Raw genomic sequence first — 19739 nt, forward strand, 5'->3', positions numbered from 1 at the left:
GCTGCTCCATCGCTGTTAGTCTTTTAAGAAGAGATTGGACAGCCATTTGTCCAGAATATTATAGATCTTCTGCCATGGGAGGGGGGGTTGGACTAGAAGACCTCCAAGGTCCCTTCCAACTCTTATTATTCTGTTATCTGGAGAAGAGCCTGCTCAAAATATCAAAATCCTCAGGAGAAAGGGGAGTTCAGAAGGGCTGGAAACATAAAAACCAAAATATATTGGAAATGCAACAGCGCACACACACCCCACCCCCGTCCAGTGAGAAGCCAAATGGGGGAGGAAAGATCCTGAAGAATCTTTGACTGCTTAAAAGGAAGAAGCAGAGGGAAGGTAAGAGGGAGGAACTGCCACGGAGACCTACTGACGAGAACCCAATGGCTGCAGAAGGGAAGTTAGGCTGAAACGCTCAAGGGAAAGTAGAAGCAGCCAAGGGGTCTTTGGGGCTATAGAAGGAAGGGGTGGGGGGGGTCCTGCTTGGAGACGTGGGCAAGATCGGAGAGGCGGCAAGGGAAGACAGAGCCTTCTTGCCAAAGGGAAACAGTTCAAACAGTTACAAGCAGAGCAACCAGGAGAAGAGAAGATGGGGAGCGGGCACAGATGCGTGCCTTGGAAAACCTTGTCCATTCTATCTTCTCTGGTGAGAAATTAAGGAGGATGGGCAAAATGCGAAAGGAGTGGAGCAGGGCCAGCGCTGGTCCTGTCAACCGGGAACAGAGTGCCAGGGTAACCAACTTGACATCAGCGCTGGTCAAGACTCTGCAGGAGATTAATCAGGAGCTGGCTTGTGCACATTTTGAAAAGAAAGGCCGCCTGGCAGAAATTCCCAGGAATATATCAACCAGGCCAGCCCGATCTTCATTTTCTGACAGAGTGACCACTTTAATTGGTCAGGAGAGCGAGTGAACAAAGCCTGCCTCGTCTTCAGCAAAGCACCTGACCGCGTCTCTTCGAAGGTCCCCGCAGAGAAAGTGGCAGAAGCGAGGCCGGTCTGCCCTGCCAGCAGATGAAGACGGAGCTGGTGAACAATCGCATCCTGTGATTGCCCATCGATGGCTCTGCAGGTAGATGGAAGAAAACCTGGCAGAGCTGTGCCAGAGGCCCCGTGCCATGCAGCATGTGCGCTCGCGGTCTCCAAGAGGAAATGCTGCCATCGGATTTGCAGGTGACAGGTCTGCAGAGCCCCCTCCTCCCCGAGACTGGGCCATAGCAAACTTTAAGAGGATAATGTCAACATTCAAGAGGAAGTTGGCAGGCAGGGTCACTGGGCAGAAAGAGGCAAGATGAACGGAATGGAATGGAGAAAGGGGGAGGGCGGGGGGGGAAGATAGGAGAAGAGAGAGAGAAGGAGTTGTGTGGGAAAGAGAAGGAGGGAAGGAGGGAGGGAGGAGAAGGGGAGGGCAGGGGAGAGGAGTGGAGAAGACAGGAGAGGAAAGAGTTAGATTTAGATTTATTAAATTTATATGCCGCCCTTCTCCCCAAGGACTCAGGGCGGCTCACAACAATAAAAAATTAAAAAAACATAAAGTACAAAATTTAAGAAAGAATTAAACAATGGGTGTAATAAATAAATGACAATTTAACTCAATAAAAGCCAAATTTAAAACCATAGTCAGTCCAGGCCCGCTTTGTTGGAACATCCATGTCTTCAGGTCATGGCAGAAGGATCGAAGGTCAGGGGCCGTCCGCAGCTCCGGGGGACAATTCATTCCAGAGGGTCGGCGTGCCCATAGAGAAGGCTCTCACCCTGGGGGTCGCCAGCCGGCACTGCCTGGCCGACGGCACCCTGAGGAGGCCGACTCTGTGGGAGCGAACCGGGCGATGGGAGGTTGACAATGGCAGCAGGTGGTCTCGCAAGTACCCCGGGCCTAAGCCATGTAGGGCTTTAAAAGTGATTACCAGCACCTTGAATCGCACCCGGAAGGCAACCGGAAGCCAATGCAGCTCACGCAGGAGTGGTGTAACATGGGAGTACCGAGATACTCCCATAAGCACCCGCGTGGCCGCATTTTGCACCAGCTGAAGCCTCCGGGTGCTCTTCAAGGGCAGCCCCATGTAAAGAGCATTGCAGTAATCCAGGCGAGAAGTGACGAGGGCATATGGGAAAGAGAGAAGGAGGGAGAAAGAAGAAGGGAGGAAAGAGTAAGGGCAGGGCAGGGCAAGGCAGGAGAGGAGAGGAGAGGTTGGTAGAAACCTTGGGGGTCTTCTAGTCCAACCTCCTGCTCATCTACAATTGCACCTATGGATACAAACTGGGCACCAATGCCAGAGCCCGTGGTGGCAGGCGCTTGACCACCAGAGCTGCTGCTACACCACTTGTACCTTCCAGGGGCAACAGATGCAGCCCGGGCTAGAACCTCCCGCAATAATCCCCACGGCAGTCATCAAGGCAGAAGCTACGGAGTTGGCTGATGCGCCAGGAAAAGTTGCCGTGGGTGCGTTAAGTGGAGATGGGCAAAGGCCCTCCTTACTTTCCGGAAGATGCCCCCAAGGACCACAACGGGAGCTGGGGGTCAAGAGTGGGGAGGCCTGACCCCGCCCAGCTCTAAAAAAAGGGAACCTCCCCGGAGCCAGACGCCTTCCTATCCCAAAGCCACCCTGTCCAGCTGTTTTGCTGCCTACGCTTGACAATCCCAGCCAGACCTTGACATCCCCCAGGCCCCACTGCAAATGCCTCAGGACCAGTTGGGTCTCTCTCATCAGAAGATGGATGGTGCCTGGCTTTCCACCAACCGATGGCCTTGCCCAGCGCTTTCACAGGGATCTTAGCCAGGGGTGGGGAGAGCATCAAGGCCTTGAGGAGCCCGCCGGGTGCGAAAAACCCGCATCTGCCCCTCCCCGCTCAGGAAGGAGAGCCCTTGCGATACTGGGTCATCCTGCCGTTATTATTGGTGGTCCCCAGTAATGCCAGGAGGTCCCTCTTGTGCTCTGCAAACTCAGCACCTTTTTTAAGACATGCGCTGGCTGGGGAATGCTGGGAGTTGAAGTCCACAAGCCTTAAAAGTTTGCTGAGTTTGGTGAGGCCTGCCTTGTGCCAAAGATCACCCCAAGCACGCCCAATCTTGGCTGACCCCAGGAAGAGGCCAAGGGCTCCAACGCCAGGCAGCTGGCAAGCCTTGGGCACCTCTGCAAACATTCCCAGCCCCAATGGCCGGATGGAGAGGAACAGCCAGGCGAGGGAAGACCAGGGCGGGGTCCGGGGACTCCCCAAACTCTAGAGAAAGGAGACCCCGAAACCGGCAGGGCTGCCCCTGTCCCGGGGTCCCTTCGGAGGGAGAAGCCAAAAGGCGCGCAGGACTCTTCGGGCTGGGGAGGGGGCGCTGCGCTTGGAAGCCACCTGCGGGGAGCACCTGGGCTAAGGTAGCCGGCCAAGGCAAGGGGTCTGCCCCACCATCCTGAGACGCCGGCGGGGACAGGGGAGCATCGGATCCCCCGCGCGGAGCCTAGCAGGGGGCGGCTGACGGGCTTTGGGGAGGGGGGTGGCTGCCGGAAGCCGTTTCCCGCGCGGCGGGGTTCACTGCTGGGGTGTTGTGGCGGGGGGGGGGCTCCGCCCGGCGTTGTGTAACTTCCAGCTCCCCCGGAGTTGCTGCCGCAGCTGAGCGAGCGAGGAGGGGGCCAGCGCCACGCTCCCTGGGGAAGGGGAGGCCGGCGGCTCCCCACAAATGAGGGGGGGCCTCCCCCCAGCCCTGGTTGCCAAGCGCCGTTGGTTACTAAGGTTACGGTATCTAGGACGGCATTGCACCCTTCCCCCCCCCTTCCCGGCGAACGTGCCGGCTTCCCACTCGGCGGCCCTTGCAGCAGCCCGGGGGGGCGGTGTGATCCGTCCTTCCCGTCTCTGAACTAGGACGGGATCTCCGGCCCCCGATTCCCAGCGGCGTTTTTTCTAGAGTAGCCGCTTTCCCCCCCCTCGAAATCGGTTGAGCGCTGGTGAGAGGTGGCGCTCCAGGGAGGGCCCCGGGAAGGGTGGGGTGTCTTTCCACCCCACACCGGAGTGGGGGACGGATGGTCTCCAGGGGGAGGGCCAAGGTGAGCTTCCCCCAGGACTGGGAGAGGATCGGGGCCCTTCAGCCCCCAAGTCCTTCCAAGGATGCTGCTGCTTCTCTCGCTCAAGGGCTTCCGTGCTCCGCTGGGTTCCCTCCCCCTCCCGAGGAAACCCACGGGTGAAGCAGCAGAGTGGGAACCTGTGGCTGAAGCATGAGCAGGTGTTGCAAGTGTGGCTGCAAGGGGAGGGGGAGAGGAGGAGCACCTGGGCAGATGGTCCCCCCACCCCAGCCTTCGGGCTGGCAGGCAACCCGCTCTTTGCAGGAGCCCCCACAGCCTTCCAGCGTGGCTCTCCTACCTGAGCAGCAGCTGCCAGGTGAGTGGGAGGTGCTGTGATGCCACTCAGCATCTGCCCCACGCTGCTGCCACGTCTCACTTCGCACCTGAGTCCCACGCTCGCTTGACACAGATTAAGGGCCCGCCAGCCTCCACACCACCACCTTCCCCCCGCCAAGAGTTTCTCACCCAGCTGGCTTCACCCTGCAGGTACAGCCAGTGGTTTTGCCCCGCCCCCCCATCAGAGCCCTCTGGGGCTGCCCATCCAGACAGGAGCCCTGGAGTGGCCTCCCCTGAGCCTCCTTCTGGGGCAGCCCAGGGACCCCCCTCAAAGCAGAGAAGGGAGGCAGCTCTTTTCCACAGTCTCACCCTGCCCCTCCCTAGACAGGCCACATTCCGGAAGGCCCAGTTGTGGGCCCACCGGGCATCAAGCAGCATCAGGCAGAGCCAATTTGCTTTAGTGGTGAAGGCAGCAGGCTAGAAAGCAGGAGAGCCTTGAGTTCTAGTTCTACCGCAGGCATCAAAGCCAGCTGGGTGTCTCTGGGCCAATTGCCCCTCTCTCAGCCCAACCCATCTCCCAGGATTGTTGTCGCAGGGAAAGAATGTTCATCGCCTTGAGGCACCTGTAAAAAGAATAAAAGCGGGATATGAATAATTGAATTATAATTTATAAATTTATATGTGTGTGTGTGTGTATAAATTTTTTGGGTTGCTAACAAAGAATAAAGGGAGACCTTTGTTAGCAACCCAAAAAATTTACACAAATATGAGCTGCCACTGCTGTGGCTACTGCCTGTAGATGGCCTTGGGCTAGGCTGAAACAGGAAATAAGATTTGTCCCGTGTCTGGGACTAAGCAAGTGTATTCTGAATGCTTAACAAACATTTAACATATATACATGTATACATGTATACATGTATACATATATACATACATATATACATACATATATACATATATACATATATACATATATACATATATACATGTATACATATATACATGTATACATGTATACATACATATATACATACATATATACATACATACATACATACATGTATACATGTATACATATATACATACATACATACATACATACATATATACATATATACATATATACATATATACATATATACATATATATATATATATACATATATATATATATATATATATATATATATATATATATATATATATATATATATATATATATATATATATATATATATATATATATATATATATATATATGTCAAATGCTTGTTAACTATTTTTAGATTACCTTGCTAGGCCCCAAACATGGGACAAATCTTTATTTCCTGTGTCAGCCTAACCTGAAGGCCATCGACAGGCAGTAGTCAGCTCATATTTGTGTAAATTTTAAATTGCTAACAAAGAATTATTCAAGAAAATTTACATGGTCACCTAACTCAGTGACTCCGGGTGGCTTTTACAAAGATAAAAACCTAATAGAAAACAATAGAAAGCAACCACCCCCACTCCATGGGTGCCCCTATAAATATATTAATAAATAAGGGTCCATATAACAAGCCATAAGGGACGCGGTGGCTCAGTGGGTTAGGACGCTGAGCTTGTTGATCGGAAGGTCGGCAGTTTGGCGGGTCAAATCCTGAGTGCCGCGTAGCAGAGTGAGCGCCTGTTACTCGTCCCAGCTTCTGCCAACCTAGCAGTTTGAAAGCACGTAAAAATGCAAGTAGAAAAATAGGGACCACTACGGTGGGAAGGTAACAGCGTTCCGTGTGCCTTTGGCATCTAGTCATGCCGGCTACATGACCACGGAGACGTCCTTGGACAAGCGCTTGGCTTTTCGGCTTTGAAACGGAGATGAGCACCAGCCCCTAGAGTCAGAAACGACTAGCATGCATGTGCGGGGGAACAAGCCAGAGTTGACAAGGCAGCGATGGTTCAATGCGTTGTCTCGATTTGCACAACATGCTAAGACAACATGCTTGAACCACAAACTCCTCCAACCCATCTGAGCCCGGTCGTGCGTGACATGTGTGAGCCCTGGAATTTCTTTATAAGCTTGTGGCCTTTTGGCTTGTTCCACTTGCTGTGTGAACCCAGTCCATCCGCCAACGTGGATGGTTTTCGATTCTCTGCCAAGCTCCAAAGACCGGGGGGGGGGGGGGGGGGGCTTTTTCCTCCTCCCCCTGACAAGCAAGGTGCCCACGTGTGGCTCGGGTCGAAAGAAAGAGAAGCAGAAACCTAGGAACCTGGAACGGCAAAGGGGGCTTGGAAGGAGTCTCTCTCACTTCTGATCAAGGTGGGCACCAGACAAAGCCAAGATGTTAGGAAAGACCATCAGCTGGGGCGCCCGTGTCCCCCCCCCTGAGCTTCTTCAGGAACCAGCTGGGGTGTGTGTGTGTGAGAGGGGATGGGGGGGCAGCTTTGCTCCCCTTCTGCTCTACCCCAGGTCAACCCCCCCCCTTCGAGGGAAGGAAGCGGCTTGGGGGAGGGGAGAAGCGCTGGCTTTGGTCTCCAGCCTGCGTCTCTCCACAGACAGAGCCACCAGCTTGCCTTCCCCCCACACACACACTCCCCTCCGTGCTTGGTTCCCACCACGCACGGCTTTCGTAAGTCGTGGGCAGAGCCGCGCGGGGGAAGCGCATCGCCGAGCTGCCTGCGTGCCTGCCGTGCTCTTGCGGCGTAGAGCAGAGGCGTCTGGCGGGATCGCTTTCCTTGCAGAGCTTGCAGGGCCCGGCCGCGGGTGGGCGGCGGAAGCCGGGGCTGAGCGACGGGAGCTGAGGGGGAGCCAAGGCTGCGTTGCTGCGTGGGAACGCGGCTCCTCCAGGAAGGCAGCTCCCCGCCTGTCTGGGTGCCAGATGGCGGAGCAGCTGCCGGCGTGACGTCCCGGAAGGCTTTCATCATTCCGTGGTGCCACTAGGAAGGTCCCTCCCTTCCCCCCCCCAAAAAAAGAAGAATGGATTACGCGGTAGAGGAAGGCATTCTGCCCATGCTCAGAGGACCTCTTGCCTGGAGGGATGCTAGGCAGGCATCCCGGGGAGAAGGGCTGAGTGAAGGAAACACCAGAGACGACGCAGGAGTAGCTAGGGGTGGGGGGAGGCCGCCTTATCCCCTGCCCAAAAGCAGCTTCCAATTTGGGGAGGGGGCGGGAAGAAGAGTCTTTCCTGCACTGGGGAGGGCGGGGGAGTGCGGGAAACAAGGGTTGCTGGCGCGGCGCTGCTCATATTTGCCAGTGAGGAAATGTGGGAGGGGGGAGGACACAGGCGAGCCCCAGAAATGCAGCGTCCAGACAAGACAAAGAGGGCCCTGGGGGTCTCTGCAGGGACAGACAAAGCAGGGGCCGCTGTGACTCAGCCTCTCCTGGGCTGACCTGGTTGAGGCTGTGGGAGGTGCAGAGGAGGTGGCAACGGAAGGCACAGGTGCGCAATCACAACTCCAGACCAAGCCCTGTCGGGGGTGGGTGCCAAAGAAGCTGCTGGTGGTGCTGGAAGGAAAAGGGGGGGGTGTTAGAGAGGGCTCAGAGTAGTGGGGGAGCAATATAAGCCCAGTGACCCAGACTGGAAGAGCAGGGGGAGGGGAGCAGGAGTCTGTGCCAATCCAAAATGAGGGCACCAAGGCGATGGAATGAGGTGCCAATGCCCTCCTTGCAGACCCCAGGAAAGGGGATGCTCCGTAGCTCCTGGGCGAGGGGCTCCCTTGGCACACTGTGATTGTGGCAAGAAAGGTTCTCCTGAGGGCACCAGGCAGAGCTGGCAGGCCAGCCAGGAATTCACCTCTCCAGTCAGGGCGGCTGGGGGACCAGGTGTTTCTCAAGCACTGAGGGGTTCTTTCAGGCACAAGATGCCAGAAACAGCCAGGAAGCATCTCAACCGGAGACCCTTTTATTGCTAGTCAGATGTCTTAGAAGAATCTCGCCAGGCTGGCAGCGTGTTCCTGGGAAGCCTTCAATATACTGCTTTCTGCAGTGCAAGGACTCTACCCTTGCCCCCACCCCACCCCTCCTGGAGGGGTTTAAGCTGGAGATTCCATACAAGGAGGGAGGGAGGGAGGGAGGGAGGGAGGGAGGAAGGAAAGAAGGAAGGAAGGGAGGAAGGGAGGGAGGGAGGGAGGAAGGAAGGAAGGAAGGAAGGATGCCATTTTCTGTAGTGCAAGAACTCTAAGCTCACACACACTCACACCCCAACATCTCCCTCCAGTCTGGCTGGAGATTGCACTACCAAGGATCTCCCCTGCATAAAAAGGGGAGGGAGGGGTTATATGTAGCAGGGTTTCTCCACCAGTGGGATTCCATGATCCCCCAAATGAATGTGTTTTCACTGGGATTAGGCCTAGGCAAGAAATAAATACATCACAAATTAAAAATACATTTATAAATGAAATAAAGCAGAGGCACAACTGTGAAGCTTTATATAAAACGGGGACCACCCGTGACTTCCTCCACAGACCCTCCAAAAATGAGCCACACAGTAGAGATTCTGCAAAGACATCACTACAGGTAATCCTTGACTTACGACCACAATTGAGGTCAACATTTCTGTGGCTAAATAAGACATTTGTTGGGATTTTTACCCCATTTTACCTTTCTCGCCACAGTTAAGTGAAACCACTGCAGTTGTTTAGTAACACGGTCGTTAAGTGAATTTGGCTTCCCCATTGACTTTGCTTGTCAAAAGGTCGCAAAAGGGGATCCCGTGACCTCGGGACACTGCGACCGTCATAAATATGAGTCAGTTGATCATGTAACCATGGCTTTTAAAGGCTTCAAACACACCATTTCACATGGACTTTTAATCACCATTTCATTTTAAAACGCTGAATCCAACTTTTAATTAATGGTTTGATGGCCCCCTCACTGCACATTCCTAGCTAAACTAATACACTTTGAACCCTTCAAGGGCTCCTCCAATTCATTAAACTGTGCACCCCCAAAAAAGCATCACCAATCTTAAAATAATCCGATAGGGAAGCATGTGTGCCACCCAGTTTGGCGAACACCCAAAGATGCTTTTTTTCCCAAAAGGTAACCTAAGAGAACTGAAGAAGCTTCTTGGATGTGAAGTGAAACGTTTTCAAGAAAGTCCAGTTTCCTTTTGGAAAAAGCACCTTGACAGCGAGCCGTGACCTGGTGGACGGAGACGCTCCATAGACTCTTGGCAAACACGTTATCCTGGCTGTTATCCTGGCTAGAAGCCAGGTGTGATGACGGCTCAGAGCCTGCGGCTCTTCTCCTGGAACACTTCTGACAGCCATGCTCTTCCTGGCTCGTGGATTCCTCCACCCGGGCACCCCTTTCCCCCAGCCCTGGATCATAGGGGTGGGCTACTCAGGAGCCTCTCTCATCCCTTTCCCCCCCCCCCGCCCCCAAGCAAATAAGTCCATCGTACCCAGCGCCGCCCGGGGCCCCTCCACGCCCCCGCGCCTCCTCCCGGGAGTAGCCAGGCCAAACACAAGGGGAAGGGGCTTCCCCCTCCTGCCCCTTCTCGAATGGCCCCAGAAAGTGTGAAGGGGCGGGGCGGCTGCTGGAGGAAGCTTATTTTGCAGGCCCCGCGGGGATTTTACTTGGTCTCAGCAGCGGGGGAGGCAGTTGCTCCCCCGGGTTGTCTTTTGCAGGCAGCTGGTGGGAGATTCTTCCCCCTTCCCTCCCAACGGGGCCGTTGCCCGGCTCAGGTGCTTCCATCAGCTGCAAGGGGAGGGGGCGAAGCCAGCCAGCCAGCCTGCTTGCCTGGCTCCACAACTGGGGGGCCCGCGGATGCTTTCCCCAGGCAGGGCCGGTCAAGCTCTCCCGGGAGCGCAGCAATCCGCCTTTAAGCCGCCCCGAGCGGCACCTGAATCTCATCTCCGGCCGTCGCAGGTGCGGCTCCTTAAGGCCGGCCGGCCGGCCCTGCCCGTTCCACCGGCGCCGCGATGAAGCCCCTGCGGGGTCTGGCGGGCCAGGTGTCGGCCCTCGAGCGCTCCCTCCGCCTGCTGCTGGGGCTGCTGCTGCCCTGCCTGCTCCTCCTGCTCCTGCTCAGCGCGCTGCTCCTCTTGCGCTGGCGCCTGTGCCGGAGAGTGGGGGGTCCCAGCGCCGCCCGGGGCTCCTCCACGCCCCCGCGCCTCCTCCCGGGAGCCCCCAAGGCTGCCGTGCTCGGGCACCATCCGGCCGGCGGGACGGGCCGGCGGCAGCTCGCGCAGACCGGGGGTGCAGCTCCGACGGGCCCCGCGGGCCCGCGGGCGCCCTGTTGCGGGAGGAGGGCGGCCGTGTCCTACCTGCCCGGATCCAGCCCTCGTTTGGTCCGGCTGGAGCGAGGGACGCCGCCGGCAGCCGGTTCGTCCGCCACCGAGGTGGGAAAGCACCCCGTCTTGGTGCCCCCCAACTCTCCCGTCACCTCCTCGGGCACCGGGGTAAGTAGGGGGCGTTTTTTTCCAGAGACCCCTCTTGCCTCTTCCTTTCAGATTTAATGGGCTGCCTCTTCCCAGCCAAGCTCCAGCCAGCCATGGTTGGGGGGTGGGGGTGGGGTGGGGGGTCGAACCTCCTACTTAAATGGTGACTTTGCTTCCCCTCCAACCTCTCAGCAAGACTTTTGAGGACCTCGCTGTGGAATGGAGCCTGCCGTCATCAAGGGCCCACTGATGGGACACCCCCCCCCTCTAAGACCCCTAACCCTTAAATGCTGCTCCACTTCCCCCTCCTTCAAGGCAGGACAGCCAGGCTTGGGATGGAAAATACCGAAAGTGTCCCTTGATTGGATGGAGGGGGGGAGACTTGGTTAATTTCCCCTTTTGTCTGCTTGTTCCTGCCCAAAACAGGGTGAACAAAGGGATCTTGGTGAGAGTGGGAACAGATCCTGGGAGATCCCTGGCAACTTGCTCCCTTCTCCCTAGGGTGTCCTGGAGAGGGTCTTCTCCAGCTGCCACACCAGCACCCAGAGGAAGCCCCGTAGATGCCGTCGGTTGGCATCAGGTACCCATTCCGGCACTGGGCCTTTTGAGTTTGGCAGCAGCATCCGGCCTGGGGACAGGAGGGTCCATCTCAACTCTGCCAACTACACGGCCTCCCAAGGGCCTGGCCTCGACTCGGACTTTGGCGCCAGTGCAGGTGAGTGGGGGGGGCCAAGAGGGGATGAGATGATGAGCTGCTTCTGGTGGGTCCGAGTTCTTGGCCCCCCCGAGTGCCTCAAAGGCAGCAGATGAGTTGGAAAGGAATCTGAGGAGGGGGGGTGGGCTGCAAAGCCATGGGTCATGCCCAGAAGAGGGTCCTCCTGGAGGAGATGGCTGAGTTCATCCAGACTGGCTGCGTCCCCTTTTCCAGAGGCCAGCAATTAATGGACTCCGAAGGAAAGGCAGAGGGAAAAGAGAGGACTTTGTGAGCTTCAGAGCAGCACAGCCACGGCACAGGCTGATCCAAGGGCTGTGAAGAGGGGGGCCATAAGGCAGAAGCCCCAGTCTGGGGTGGGGGAAAGGGCCAGGTGGCCTTTTCTGGGGACCAAGCTGCGTTTCTGCAAACCTGGCTCCTGCGATTCACTCAAGGGAACAAAACCGATTTCTCCACTCATCTCTTCTGAGTTTTTCCCCCTGCTTCAACCATCCCTTGGATCATGTGCTGATCCCTGGATGGAGATCTTCAGACAGGTTGCCCCTCACAGGTGCACGATACATGAGTTTGCACAACACTCTGACTCCTTAGCTTGGCATGCTGGCACCTGCAGGTCATTCCCCAGTCTGGGGTGGGAGAAAGGGTCAGGTGGCCCCACTGAACAAGGAAACGCATTCAATTTTGCAGCTATTAAGATTGTTGGATGAGCAGGCACAAAAACAGCCAGGGAAGTGATTGAAGTCTGGGAAATGGGCCCCTTCTCAGTCAGCAGGCGTACTGTTTTACTACCAGCCTATCAAGTACTTAGAAGGCCAAGGCTGGGCAACACAAGGACAGCTAATGATTTAAAAGCCAGCCATCAACACACTTTAATCAACAGCTAAAAAGCCACTTACGACGGGCACTATAAATGCCACACACAGAACAGTACACACACTGCTAGAGGAGTTCCTCGAGGATGGGCTCCAGCATGAGTCCAAAAACTCGGAAGACAAAATCTCTGGTCCCAGTGACCGACCCAGATGGGATCCTGCAACTTTTTCCTGAGACACACATATTTGCCTTCATTCGTGTGCACCTAGGGTCAGCTGAGTGGCCAGTGTGCATGAGGTTCACCATGTCTAGGTATGACATAAGGCAGGGGGAGGCAACCTTGGCTCTTTTATGACTCATGGACTTCAACTCCCAGAATTCCTGAGCTAGCACAGCTCAGCTTGGAAACCTCTCCCTTTTCCCTCAGCATGGCTGGCTCAGGAATTCTGGGAGTTGACGTCCACGAGTCATAAAAGAGCCAAGGTTGCCTACCCCTGACCTAAGGTGTCATGTGACCCACGCAGACAAAATTACCACCATATTTGAAGTCAGAATTCCTAAGTCAGAATCTTCAGGGGTCTAAAAGGAACTGAGCACTTCTCACAAAACCCTTGTCCCAACGTTATCATCTGGGGAGTACCCACAAGGCTCCCCGACCTCATAGGTCTCTGCCAGGTCAGAGAGGCCACAAGAGGCATGGCAGAGCTTGACCATGCCACTGGTGTTCGGAAAAGGGTCCTGAGCTGTCGGGGTTGGCCACAGCTTGTCTTGTTATTTACAAGGCAAAATGGGCCCCTGGTTAGGTTTAGGTATTATACAAACACAACCCTTTTTGAACTAAGTTGAGCACATTGTGAAGACCAAGTCAATTTCTCAACCTCGTCAACTTTGAAGTTGTATGGATGTCAACTCCCAGAATGCTGGCTAGGGAACTGGGAGTTGATGTCCACACATCTTAAAAGTTGACGAGGTTGAGAAATTCTGGCTTAGAAGGTTGGCTGATAGCGTTGACGGGACTACCAGCCCAACCCAACTCAACAGCCCTGGTTGGATCTCCTTCCCTGTGACAGCTCACCCAAGGCCGTTTGAGCTGCGATGGCCACAACCTGGTCTTCCAAGCTAGTAATTCTTCTGACATTTCGAAGGTGGCCACCTTCCTCGGCTTCAGCTGAAGGACGTGATTGCTTCTGACACCAAACCTCTTTAAGCTCATGACAGATCTACCGACACTGAACCAGATTGTCTTCCGCTAGAGAGAGGGTGATTAATGAAGAGGGATGAGACATAAGGAGGGTGGTGTTGTGTTTTTTTAAAACATCTCTGTAGTACTCATCTCTGCCAACAAATACGTCATCTGGATATGAGAAGCCGGGTATAGAAAAGGCTTCTTGGACACCCTTCCAGACGGACAGCAGAGTGGAAGAGGGAAAGCTAAAACAAAACGGATCCAGAGGGGCAACCAGCCGCGTTTGCCCCCTTTTCTCCTGGCACACGGAATGCCTGGCTCTTGCTGAGAGGTCTCCCCCGGGGTCTTTTTTTTGTATTTCTTTCCTTCCTCCTCGTAATTCTGCAGGCCACCCCCGTGCATCGCTAGCACGTTTTGCCCACATCAAGGCTTCCTATTTGGAGGATAACACAGAACCACGTAGGCTGTAGGTTGATAAAATAACGAGGCTGCTGGCAGAGTCACTGGATGACGAGGCGGCTTCTCTCTCTCTCTCTCTGCAGGCATTTCTGTCCGGATCTTGTCAACCGACAGCGAAGGGAGCCCCAACACACCCATTGTGCATCCCCAGCAAGCGGAGCACTTTGAGTGGGACTACTATGACCCCAGTTACAAGAGGAAAGCTCAGCTCCATCACTCCCTGCCTCCCATCTGCAGCAAGCAGTACTGGTTGTAACCCAGGAGAGTGCACACGGTGTCTTTGCCGGGCTTTGTATATGTGTGTATGTGTGGAAGAGAGATGGCTTGTTGGGATTGATTGTGCTGATTGATTTTAGTTGTCTGCCTCTCTCTCTCTGGCTTGCACTCTACTTAGTGGGAAAGAATTCCTGCACCGGTTGAATGTCTCTCCAATGGGAGTATTTTCACAGCACAAAAAGCTTTGTTTACACCTATCTGCACTCTTTATGCCAGGGGCGTCCAACCTTGGCCGCTGTTAAGACTTGTGGACTTCCAACTCCCAGAATTCCTCACCCGGCATGCATTTCTGGGAGTTGAAGTCTTAATGTGGCCAGGGTTGGATACCTCCCCTGCTTTATACAGTAATTCTGTGCCTAAATATGGACACTTCCAGCGTCCCCGGTGTGTGGCTGCCCACTTCATTCATCACAGTCTGTTTTCGCAGTCTTTTCAAGTACAAGACCCACCCCGACACTCGGCTAGGTAGCACTGAATCGAAAAACGTAGCAAGAATGCCACCCATCTAATCTCAATAACCCAAAGTGATGAACTCCTCACTAGGGATGGATGCATGCGGAAAGAGACACAGATCAACCCCACAGGTGCTCGTTATCCTGCGCAGCAGCACAAGCCTAAGCAAGAGCTGCAAGGAGAGAGAGCTGGTGGGATACAAACCCAGATGCAGCGTGTGATGCTGATTTTATACGGCGTTTATTAAAGATAACTGAAGTTTTTCTCTTCCATTTGGTTTCTTTTTAAACGTGTATGAAAGCAGAGGCTGAGCTGATGTAACCTCTGTGTCTGTGGTCTGTCTTCCTGGGTGTGCACAAGACACACGGCCACAAAACAGCCATGTTATAACAAAGGTTGATGCGCTAAGGAGAACGCAATAGGTTGCAAGAATGAAACTTGCAAGACGAGAATCCAGTGAGGGGTCTTCAAACTTGGCCCTTTCATGACTTGTGGACTTCAACTCCCAGAATTCCTCAGCCAGGCATGCTGGCTGAGGAATTCTGGGAGTTGAAGTCCACAAGTCATAAAAGGGCCAAGTTTGAAGACCCCTGGTTGAGAAGGTAGGAGAGTGTGACCCAAACCTCCTAATTTCTCGAACTATCTGTCAAATTAAACTTATGTTTTAGTGTGGGGTTTTCTCCCCAATAGGTTGGCTAAATCAATACCACCATTCTCTAATCTAGCGTAGCTTTTCCCATCCTAGCAAGCTCTGGTGGAAAGAAGAAAACATACTAGCGCTGTCAATTTTAGGTTCAAAAGGAAGGATCATGATCTCTAAAAACAGGGCATTAAATAATAATGTTAAAGAAATGCTGAACACACATACATTGCAGGTGGTTCAAATACTCTTTGAAAGGTGAACTGCAACTGAATACCTGAAGGTTTGCAGAGAGGAACTTTGATGTACCTCTTAGAAATATTTTCTAAGTGAACTGAATAAAACCCAGGAAAAAACTGACAACATTTTGGCAAAATCTTTGCGCTTCGTCTGAATTCTGGCAAGCTTCGTCATCTCAAAAGGGCTCCTATTCCTGGAAGCCTACACACAGATCCTGCGAGCAAAAACACTGCACGACAAAAGAAAACATACACAGCTTTGGCAAACTGACGGAAGACGGTGCGCTAAATGAAGCTGCTATCCGAAATGCCAGAGGCTCACATCAGCGTCTAAACTGCAAAAACCATGACATTCCACTCTAAAGGATCCCCCCCCCATCCCCAGTTTTCTGGGAGTTTTCCAGAGGGAACGGCTAGCTCTTTTCATTCACTGTTTTAAGGATGGCTCGTACAGAACAAAAATAAAGATTACCATGGGCAGAGCCCAGAACAAACCATACGATGTCCCAGCATGTGGTGTGAAGTCAGCTGTAACTATCTGCCAAAACCTCGTGTGTCCGCATGAGACACCCACAGCTACAGTGCTTGTGGCAAGAGCAACCCCTCACTTCAGGCATGGTCTTGAGCTCCTTAACCGTCCCCGCACCTTTCAGGCAGGAGTGTGCAGCCATGTTATTCCCCTAACTTCGGCAATCTTGCTATGTTTGGTTTGGAAAGACATCTGAGTTCAGCCAGTGTAGAGAGATCATGGGTGACTTAGTTTCAGCGTGAAGTCAGCCTGTGTGGTATAGATTACATAGTTCCACTGGTCGATGCCTAGAACCCAAACCCATTTGCTACACCAGGTTTCCCGGAGTTTTCCACCCTGTAAATCCGAAGTTAAACAGCAGCTGCCTCAGGAAGAGGCCTTCCTTCCCAGAGACCCAGGCAGCCAATCGGCACTGGAAGGAAAGAGGGGAGGGGGGGGTCTGGGTGGGAACGAGGGTCCCTTATTTCAATCCAGACAGGAGGTTTGATTGCAACAAACGTCAAATCGGATAAGCGTCTTGACTTGGGATTTGCTGAAGATGTTTAGCCACCTGACAGCCAGAGAGGCAGTTTACTGGAAACATCCAGGGTTTTGCTGAAGAGGCCACAGCCAAACAGACTGGCCTCCTCGCTTAAGGCACGACATGGGATGCCCAACCCATGCGAAGGAGCCCTGCTGGTGGGGCAGAAAGGTTATACAGCGCTATAAATCAAAGACATAAAACAAATGATCCCAAACCCCACGGTGGTCTCGGACACCATGGGGCTTGCAAACCAGTGCTTAGTGCTTCTCTTTACCAATGAAATCAAGCCATGGTTAAGCCAGGGATAAGCCTAAGGTATGCAAGCCATCTTTGTGAGGGGATCAGAAGACAACGCTCACCGCGGGCTAGAGCTGCACCTCAGTTTCCATCCTTTGACTGTGTTTGTTAGAAAAGGGGAAACCAGGCCAGCTTCAGCCCTTCTTCAGGATGAAGAAAGCCGTAGTGCAAACTTTCTGCTCTGCAGCCATCTTCCTCTGTATAGTACAAAGCTCTGAGGCTCACATCAACTTTAGGTTTCTTCAGAAAAATACATTATAAATACAAATAAAAACACGGAGCGCCATTAAGAGAGTTACTGAAATTAGGATAATTGGCCTGTGGGTGGAATGCGTCCATTGACCGACAAAGGGTGAATACAAAAAGAAGAATTTAAATCAGGAGATAATGAGGGGGGCAGCCTCTCGTTAATTGCACCCAGCTCCTGCTCCAGAGCTCTGTTCCGTGAAGTTCCAGCCTTTTCTAAGAACTCCAACATTAAAAAGGGTTTTGTGTGAAGACTATTACGCTCACTTAGTCACATCCTACATTTAACGTTTTGTGATTCTGGGCTTTGGAGGGCACACAACCACTGGGAGCGTCTTCTATTCAAGCTCTCCCAGAACACATTTAATTTCTCCACATGCTTCAAGTGAATCACGCATCAAGTCAGTAACAGGCCAGCATTGGGATGAAGGTTAACTAAAGTGAGTTGATTGAGTTCCCCGTTCGGAGGCCTTCGGGGGAAGAGCCGTACCCCCAACAGATAGTGCGGTGTGAAAAAAGGAGCAGGCGAGCTGCTCAGACAAAGCTCTCACGTCAGACGTTCATCCAAAGCAAAAAAAGACGACCTGATGAGGCCAGTGAGCTTCACGTAAAGCCTAAGCAGCAGATACAGGGAGTGCAGAATTATTAGGCAAATGAGTATTTTGACCACATCATCCTCTTTATGCATGTTGTCTTACTCCAAGCTGTATAGGCTATGTGCATCTCTGTAATGAGAAGGGGTGTGGTCTAATGACATCAACACCCTGTATCAGGTGTGCATAATTATTAGGCAACCCTTTCCTTTGGCAAAATGGGTCAAAAGAAGGACTTGACAGGCTCAGAAAAGTCAAAAATAGTGAGATATCTTGCAGAGGGATGCAGCACTCTTAAAATTGCAAAGCTTCTGAAGCGTGATCATCGAACAATCAAGCGTTTCATTCAAAATAGTCAACAGGGTCGCAAGAAGCGTGTGGAGAAACCAAGGCGCAAAATAACTGCCCATGAACTGAGAAAAGTCAAGCGTGCAGCTGCCAAGATGCCACTTGCCACCAGTTTGGCCATATTTCAGAGCTGCAACATTACTGGAGTGCCCAAAAGCACAAGGTGTGCAATACTCAGAGACATGGCCAAGGTAAGAAAGGCTGAAAGACGACCACCACTGAACAAGACACACAAGCTGAAACGTCAAGACTGGGCCAAGAAATATCTCAAGACTGATTTTTCTAAGGTTTTATGGACTGATGAAATGAGAGTGAGTCTTGATGGGCCAGATGGATGGGCCCGTGGCTGGATTGGTAAAGGGCAGAGAGCTCCAGTCCGACTCAGACGCCAGCAAGGTGGAGGTGGAGTACTGGTTTGGGCTGGTATCATCAAAGATGAGCTTGTGGGGCCTTTTCGGGTTGAGGATGGAGTCAAGCTCAACTCCCAGTCCTACTGCCAGTTTCTGGAAGACACCTTCTTCAAGCAGTGGTACAGGAAGAAGTCTGCATCCTTCAAGAAAAACATGATTTTCATGCAGGACAATGCTCCATCACACGCGTCCAAGTACTCCACAGCGTGGCTGGCAAGAAAGGGTATAAAAGAAGGAAATCTAATGACATGGCCTCCTTGTTCACCTGATCTGAACCCCATTGAGAACCTGTGGTCCATCATCAAATGTGAGATTTACAAGGAGGGAAAACAGTACACCTCTCTGAACAGTGTCTGGGAGGCTGTGGTTGCTGCTGCACGCAATGTTGATGGTGAACAGATCAAAACACTGACAGAATCCATGGATGGCAGGCTTTTGAGTGTCCTTGCAAAGAAAGGTGGCTATATTGGTCACTGATTTGTTTTTGTTATGTTTTTGAATGTCAGAAATGTATATTTGTGAATGTTGAGATGTTATATTGGTTTCACTGGTAAAAATAAATAATTGAAATGGGTATATATTTGTTTTTTGTTAAGTTGCCTAATAATTATGCACAGTAATAGTCACCTGCACACACAGATATCCCCCTAAAATAGCTATAACTAAAAACAAACTAAAAACTACTTCCAAAAATATTCAGCTTTGATATTAATGAGTTTTTTGGGTTCATTGAGAACATGGTTGTTGTTCAATAATAAAATTAATCCTCAAAAATACAACTTGCCTAATAATTCTGCACTCCCTGTACATCCCATGCTGGACTTTGGATTTTGTTTTTTCTCTTTGAAGATCTTTCACTTCTCACCCAAGACGTTTCTTCAGTTCTAACTCTGAAAAAGTTTCTCTGCTGAGAAGTGGAATGTTCTCAAGGGAAAAAAAAACCCAACCCAAGAAAGTCCAGTTGCCTTTTGGAAAGGCACCTGAGGGACAACCCAGGTATGGAGGACGGAGACCCTCCCTAGACAAGCAGCAGGGACACACACACACCCCAAATGCAGGTAGGAGAAAAGCAGCAAAGCCCAGCAGGAGGGCAGGAGGAAGAGGCCGGCACAGCAGAGGAAGGCTCTTCCTCGAGGAAGTACTTGAAGCACAAACCACACAGCCACGTCCTGCCCACGGAAAAGCAGCTCCCGTTTCCTCTGTGGAAGGCGTCACCAGAGGAACTGGGTGGCCTTGGAGGAAAAGCTCCAAAGTCTATTTCCATCTTCCCCCAGGGGGGAGGAGAGATTGCCAAACGAGTTTAATCGGGAACAAAGGAACAACATCTAGGCCAGCTTGAAG

General features: G+C 52.6%; 1 protein-coding gene across 1 annotated transcript; it reads left to right on the forward strand.

Annotated features, from left to right (window-relative positions):
- Positions 1 to 10218: 10218 nt before the first annotated feature.
- Positions 10219 to 14100, forward strand: LOC308664186 (uncharacterized protein; the record flags this gene model as incomplete). The annotated part of the gene is made up of 3 exons (XM_081321211.1): positions 10219 to 10695; positions 11176 to 11389; positions 13928 to 14100. 3 exons carry the CDS (start codon positions 10219 to 10221, stop codon positions 14098 to 14100), a joined length of 864 nt encoding a protein of 287 aa, XP_081177337.1.
- Between the last annotated feature and the right edge of the window lie 5639 nt (positions 14101 to 19739).

Source organism: Vipera berus, assembly GCF_964194415.1.
Source record: "Vipera berus genome assembly, chromosome: 2".
Taxonomy (NCBI): Eukaryota; Metazoa; Chordata; class Lepidosauria; order Squamata; family Viperidae; genus Vipera; species Vipera berus.